We start from the raw sequence: 8,009 nt of genomic DNA on the forward strand, positions 1-8,009 counted from the left end.
AGATTAATTGAATCTCAGATAATTAATTTAGTTCTGCACATCGTCCTTCAACTGCTTTTTTTGTTCAAATTGTTTCAAATAGCAGTGCAAGCTTTAGTTTTACAAGATGACAAGTGAATCAAGCAGAAATAGCAATAGGTCAACATGGGTGAGAAGGTTGTTTGTTACTCTAATTTGTATCTTTATTTATCGTCACACAGGGCTATTCTGGGACATTAGGTACACAACTGACCTTACCAATCTAAAACATCATGCAAAGTCTGCCTCATGCTGAATACTGAAATGTTGGTACAGTGACAACACTAGCTGTGATGCTGCGGTCAACATTTAGTGATTGGTGTTTACATGGTTATGCCTCTACTGCATAAAGGTCATTTTGATTCCTAAAATTATTTTTTTTTGTTTTTAATTGCCTTTTCTTTTCGGAGGCACTTTGAAGTCTTCCCGTCTTGAGCTTGGCCAGGTCTGCTGTTCTGATGGTGGATACCTTCCGGCTTAAGGTTTTCCAAAATTATTAAATTATGCCCAGATTATATTTCATGGTTTCTACTTACATTTTCGAAACATTTACATTTTTCAAATTTCTACAAAGTTCACAAAACTGCACACACAATATGTGATGAACACTTATCTCTTGCAGTATGTTCTTTGTTGGGCGTTTTCAGATATGGTGTTGCAGTGCACTTCATAATGCCCTGACAAACCCACTTACAACAGCCTAACACTAGAATAGAATACAGTACTTAAAAAAATTTGTCATTTTTTAGTCTATGAACCTTTCACATGCCACATTTTACATTGTGTACCAGAATATACAATAGTTTGCTTAAAATGGTAATTCAAACAAACTGAAACACATTTAACCAACACATCCCTTTTGTCTGCAAGCAGTTAAAAAACTTCTCATGTACAACTAGGGTGACCACCACCATCATCCTCAGATAGACGCTTTGGCATCGCAGAGACTGTAGCTGTCAGCGGAATTTAAATATTCCTGCACACCCTGGCCTTCGGAAATTGTGACATGTACTGTAGCTGTGACAAAGAAAAAAAAAGTTAATAATCCAGTTCTGCGGTTCCCAACCCTAGTCCTGGAGTGTACCCTCAACACTGCACATTTTTTACGTTTCTCTGACAAACCCATCTGACTCTGAGGTCTTGGAGTTTCTACTAATGAGCTGATGAGTTGAATCAGTTGCATTTGATTAAAGTCTTGCAAATGACTTCAGTGCTGTGATGTATTTCTGAGTGAATGGACTATTGAAAAGGGGTTTTACTTTAGCTCCTCTTTATCCATGGCTCATAGCAGACTGACGTTTGGAAGGGCATGGTTAAGGATATTCAAACTAGAAATTTGCGCTAGCAAAGTAAATATGTTCCATTTTGAATTTATGAGGATTTTAAGGAGACATAAGCAGTGATTGGGGTACTCCAGGACCAGGGTTGGGAACCACTAAACCAGTTTAACATAAGCTACAGCATTTCAAATACAAATTATGAGCTAAAAGATCTGGCTAGTTATACATACTGTATGGAGATATTTTCCCACTATCCTCAATGTCTGCTACATAAATTTGTTTTCTTGCTGATCTGGCCCTTCGGAGAGGGTTTTGAAATGTATTAGATGGGTGTGTAAAGCCAGGGGTCCCTTTTGGGCGACAGGAAAATGGTGTTGAACGGCCTGCAACTGGTGTCAAAACTTGTTCTTTGCTTGTGCCTGACAGCAAATGATCCTCTGTCTCTCATCAGGGTGGTCTGAAACTGTCCAGATTGATCTGGAAAAAATGTTTCTCTTATGTCATCCTCTAAATAAAGACTATCTGGCTCAACCTAAAGAGAACGATAAAATAAAGTTAGATTAATGTCACTACTAAATGTCCATATGTCTAATATATATTATGTCTCCACCTCATGATCCCTAAACATACCAATCTCCACGCCTCAGATCTGGAACCAACTCCACCCACTGGATCTACTGTACTGCAGTGAGGTGCTACTGATTTAGTATATAGTTCAGTGGAAACATAGGCCTAATTTTACCTTAAGTTATGAGGCAAAAAAATAAGATAAAACTAACAGGACAAACAAAAATGTATTTCATTTTAACAAAAATTCTGCCCACGAATTTGAAGGCTGATATTGGCCTGCTGGTAATGAAGATAAAAGACTGCATTATAAGGAGAGCTCTGCAAATACTGCGTTTACAGGACACCACTGAAATCGGGAAACCCTTTGTGCATTTTGGCCGTTCATTTAACTTTAACGTTACATGAGTCACGACCACGAGGTTTTGGTGGCCTAAAAACGCAAGCTTTTGAAGTGCAAGGTTGAGAACGATGCCATTTCCATATCCGTACATGTAAACAACAAAAACGTGTTTTTGTGAACGAGCATGAGTATTAATGTTACATGTTCGCGGGATGTTTGTTGACAAAGTGACATCGGCGTAGCATACATACGGTAATACATCTTTTTTTTTTCCATTTTCGCAGATCCATGTGAACGGGGATAGTTTTGACATGGCTGTTGTGTAAACATACCCTTAGTTACACAATATATAACATTAATAGTTAAGTCTCTAACCCTCCAGTGAAGACTTTATGTTCCAATATTAACCTATTGGAAGGGAAGTGTTGAAGGGAAGTCGTGGCCTAATGGTTAGAGAGTCGGACTCGCAATCTTAGGGTTGTGAGTTCGAGTCTTGGGTTGGCAGGAATTGTGAGGGGGGGGAGTGCATGTACAGTTCTCTCTCCACCTTCAATACCATGACTTAGGTGCCCTTGAGCAAGGCATCGAACCCCCAACTGCTCCCCGGGCGCCGCAGCATAAATGGCTGCCCAGTGCACATGTCGTCTTCATCATCTTCTTCTTCTGTCAATTTAATGGTGGTTGGCAAACAAACGTATGGTGCATTTTTGCCATCTACTAAGTGCACAGCATCAATGTGGAGTAAAAAAAAAAAAATCAAACACAAAAAAAAGTAATTCTTAGGTCTGTTGCCTTTAAAAAGTCTAGTAACATTTTTGAAACTTCCACTAGTCAAGAGCCTATCGCCGAATTTCTCAATAGATTCTTAATTGATAAACCATTTATATGACTTGATTTGATTTTCTAACTTTAACCTATTATTGTTATATCTGATGCACTGAAATAAAGCATGCTCCACTGTCTCTGTGTACACACATGTACTACAGAGGCCTGCATCTTCCCCGATTATGATTGAGAGTGGTATGTCCTATACGGATACGAGCTTGCATCCTCAAATAGAAGAGCGCCAAATTTGTCAAAAATGTCTTTATCATTGCAATTATCATCAACCTCAGAATGCACAACACTGTCATCATGGATGTCACTGTCATGTCTACAGTTTGATGCATCAGCATCTATTATTACAGGGTTCTCCAAAGATTCTCTGTGTTTTCTGCTGATGTCAGATGTGAAAGTTGATTTTACATGAAAATGTTTTTCACAGTTGGGAAAGGGGCAGGTAACTTTTTTCCCATCTCGTATATGCCATTTTAAATGGTCGCAGAAGCTATGAAATTTGGGGATGTACAGTACGCTCGCATCCCGCTACCTGACAAATCACAGCATCCGTTTGAGCAGGTCTGCACTTAACCTTATTTGGTTGTGTGTGTTTACGGCGCATGTGTGACTTTAGCGCAGACAGAGTCTGAAAACTACAAGGACAAGTCGGCAAACCACAAGTGAACCTAAAATTAGCCAGGTTCCTGTGCATTATGATATGGTGGTAAAATCTGTATTGCGTTCGCACAGATAACTTGCAGTGTTTGCACACAAACTGTGCAACCATCTTGACTGCTGCTTTTTTAAAGTCTGTTAAAGATAGAAATGACCGTTTTCAGATAATGTTAACGTTTTAATATAAGAGTCAGCGTTGGTATAATAATCACATTGAATTGATGTTAGCTTACCAGTTTCTTCAGATGACGGTAACCACCAGAACAAAACTCCAAGACACCTCCGACGCTCTGCCGTTCTAACAGCAAAAAACGTTAAATGAAAACAAAATATTCACTTCAAAATACTGTTATAATACAACCTCCGTCTTTAGCGTTGCCTCACGTTTTCTTTTCGTGCATCAAGATAGTTTGCTGTTAACGTACATTTTCCACAGAGTCCTCCTGCTTAGCTAATTTACATTTAAAGAGGCAGAGGAGCATAAAAAAAGCTTATTTTGTTTCTGTGTCACTAAATATCAGTCAGTGTAAACTTTATTCACCCCGTTGAAGTTGTCATAATGATGACGGCAGTAATAATTGTAACATTACCTCACGCCTTGACAAACAGGCAGAAAAAAAGTCTCTTGACCACAGGAATATTGTCCTCACATTAACAACTCACTCAATTTGCAGCACTGGTTCGTGTTAGGTTGCTGTTAATAAGTGACTGCATTTGAGAATATCTCGGTTTTACGTGAAATAATTACAGAAACAATACTAACCTTTTTGTTGAGTCTTTCCTCAGTTGTCCCAACCAACCGAAAAAAAAAACTTGAAAAGAAGTCTCCGTTGTCATTGGTCAGTTTTTTCGCGGGCATTGTCGCTACTGTAAATCGATTTACAGTAGAGAATAATTACAGTACTAAACTTATATTTTTCCTGTAATCCTTTGCTATTTACAGTATTATACTGTTGGCACATTTAACAGTATTATACTGTACATATTACAGTAAAATACTGTTCAAATTAGAAAAATCTGTTGAATTTTTATGAGGGCTGGTGTACTGTAAATCTCTGAACACGTCTAGTGTTCCTGTATTCGGAAATCTCTGGTAAGTAAAATGTATAGTTACCTACACAATGTGTTTATGATATCAGTAAAACATGTCATCAGATTACATTTGAAAGGATCATTATTGCTGCTTCTATTTGGTGTTTATTTTACAAACTATAAATGTATTTTTTGCTATGACTGATGTGTATTTAAATGTCTGAAACCTAAAACAATCATTATATGGTTGAAAACAGTATTGGAACAGTAAAGACACAATTGCTTTCTCTGCTGTGGAGTCAAGACATTTGCAAATATGATTAAAAGCTGAATATGTGACTAAACTACAGAATGTCACATTTTATTATTAGGTCTTTCGACACATACATGTTTTACCAAATAAAAAGGGTCTTTGTCCTGATTCAATATGAAGTGCTTTCTAATGAGTTTGGTGGCATTTTCTTGAATATTGGTATTTATATTTATATTTATATTATATATATTTTATACCCTTCCAAATTAATTTTGCTCCTGCCATCATACATTAAGTGATCATTAAAATGAAGAGGTCCTGTTCTAGAGACAGCCGTACATGCCCATGCCATGACACCACCTCCACCAAGCTTTACAGATGAGGTTATATGCTTAGGATCATTTGCAGTTTCCTTTTTTCTCCACACTTTTGCTTTCCAATCACTTAGAAAGGCAAGATTCTTCACAAATGTGAGCCAGTAGAGTTATGGATGAACCGATGAGACAAAGATGAACCTTTATCTGTTTTTGGTGCTGATCAGAGGTTTGCATCTCGCTGTGTATCTTCTGTAATTCTGTGTCAAATTCTCTTGCGGACTGTAGATTGACAGAGCATCACCTGAACTTTCTGGATGTTGTTGGTGATTTAACAGACATGTATTTTAGGGTTCATTTTCACAGCTTGTATGATTTGTCTGTCATCAACTACTGTTGTTTTTATCAGCCGATCAGGTCGTCGTTGGTTGCTGATGTCGACGGTAGTTTCCAAACTCTTGATTTCTCCATGCCCTTTGTTTTCCCCATAGTTCGAATTTACTTACTTTCTTTTACCATCCACATTGCTTGTCGGCTTCCTTGTCTTCATCCTGGTTTGTGTATGTGATCATCATTGAATGCAAGACTTAGAATCCAGAAGCAATGGCTATAACTTATAAGACACATTCCCTGTTTTTAATATCTGAAGAATGAATGCAACAGGACGCAGCTGAGCACGTAGAAAGACCTGTGAGGAAACTGTCCCAATACTTCTGCTCACATCAGATAGGGAGATGAAACTCTAAAAGTGCCGATCTTCTAAGCTGGCAAAACATCTTTGTGTGGAATCACCCATTAATAAAATGTGACATTTTATTAGTTTTGTATCCCATTCATCTTTTAATCATATTTACAGATTGACTCCACAGCAAACGGAACAATTTTGTCTTTAGTGTTCCAATACTTATGGAGGGCACTGTATGTGGATAATTCATTCATTCATTCATATAGGGTTAACAATCTTGAAGAGGATTAAGGCCCCGATATACTTTAAGCAAAATCTAAGAACAACTGGTGTGATGTCATTTTGAACAAAATCCGGCCAAAACCAAGTTCGTTTTGTGTTAGTTTTGGAAGTTTGAAATGGCTTGCGAAAGCAAGAAACTCTGGACCTCTACTCCGGGTTAATTTCATCTGTCGAGCCCATGGAGGAGAGATTTCTGTGAGTGCAGTGAAGAGCCACTTTATAGTAGTAAATTAAGTTTTGCTTTTGATGAAATAAGACTCTGACACTGTTTTTCATGTTTAATTCTGTTGCTTTTAAGCAGTATATTGAATAAAGTGCCATGTCAACACGTGACGTGACTTCACAGGAGTGCTAATTTACAGAGCTCGTGCAAGCATACCCATGTTGCTATGAACAGATGCTTTTCATAAAACATTCTTGTTTTCTCCATTTTTCTTGTGTTTTTGTTGCTGAGGGGAAAGCCACGGCACATATTTACATATTCATAAAAACGCTGCTTTCATCTGATTGGGAAAATCGAAAATCTTTGTTTTGAGTATGTCGGGGCCTTTACAGGCAAGCCCTCTTTCAGTAGATTAGTGGGAAGTATTAAACATACATGTTGCTATTGTAAAGTATTGATGTATGTTGTTTTGTGCCATTAAAATAGTTCTCTTTCTGTTTTAGACCTGATGCTGCTGAAAGAGAAAAGTGAGGAACTAAATGAAATAAAGGACAAAGATCAGTATAAGAAACATGATTTCACGGGAGACAATTTCTTTAGTTACTCACAAACTAAACAGACTTCAAAAAAGAGAGCTCAAAAGACAGGAGCTAGGAGTCATTTCATCTGCCAACAGTGTGGAAAGAGTTTCACTAAAAAAGGAAGCCTTGAAATTCATTTAAGAATTCACACTGGAGAGAAGCCTTACACCTGCCGACAATGTGGAAAACGTTTCAATAAAAAAGGAACCCTTAAAAGGCACAATAGAATTCACACTGGAGAGAAGCCTTACACCTGCCAACAATGTGGAAAAAGCTTCACTCAAAAAGGAACACTTAACAGGCACATTCGAATTCACAAAAGAGAAAAGCCATACACCTGCAAACTGTGTGGAAATGGTTTCATTCGAAAAGAAAGCTTAGAAATCCACATGAGAATTCACACTGGAGAGAAACCTTACTCCTGCCAACAGTGTGGAAAGAGTTTCTGTCAACTAGGAAACCTCAAAATCCACATGAATGTTCACACTGGAGAGAGCCTTTTCAACTGCCAACAATGTGGAAAATGTTTCATTAAAAAGGGAAACCTTGAAGTCCACATGAGAATTCACAATGGAGAAAAGCTGTTTGTATGCCCTAAGTGTGGAAAGAGTTTCTCTCAACAAGGAAACCTCAAAGTCCACATGAGAATTCACAGCGGAAAGAAGCCTTTCATCTGCCAACTGTGTGGAAATAGTTTCAGATGCAAAACATCCCTTAACAACCACACACGGATTCACTCGAGAGAACAGTTTCATGTTAGCAGTGTGAAAGGAGTTTCACAGACATGAAACACCGTAAGAATCATGTGAACTGACAGTGTGTCTGCCTCCCAAACAACGTTATGTAGATTGTTCCAGGGTTTGATCACTAAATAGGAAAAGGATCTGCCACAGTACTGGCAGCTAAGTCATTCAGGACTTTAGAAGTAATAAGCAATATTTTAAAATCTATGCGATGCTTGATAGGGAGCCAGTGCAGTGTTGACAGGACCGGGCTA

General features: G+C 38.1%; 1 protein-coding gene across 1 annotated transcript; it reads left to right on the top strand.

The window, feature by feature from the left end:
* Nucleotides 1-6,793: 6,793 nt before the first annotated feature.
* LOC132099282 (gastrula zinc finger protein XlCGF7.1-like) lies at nt 6,794-7,800 on the top strand. Its single transcript, XM_059505714.1, has one exon. The coding sequence runs from the start codon at nt 6,940-6,942 to the stop codon at nt 7,798-7,800; it is 861 nt and encodes a 286-aa protein (XP_059361697.1). The 5' UTR covers nt 6,794-6,939.
* Nucleotides 7,801-8,009: the final 209 nt, after the last annotated feature.

The sequence above is a fragment of the Carassius carassius genome, chromosome 22, assembly GCF_963082965.1.
Source record: "Carassius carassius chromosome 22, fCarCar2.1, whole genome shotgun sequence".
In the NCBI taxonomy this organism is placed as follows: Eukaryota; Metazoa; Chordata; class Actinopteri; order Cypriniformes; family Cyprinidae; genus Carassius; species Carassius carassius.

Coding starts and splice junctions, on each gene's coding strand:
- LOC132099282 (XM_059505714.1), top strand. CDS start 6,940: ATGCTGCTGAAAGAGAAAAGTGAGGAACTAAATGAAATAAAGGACAAA.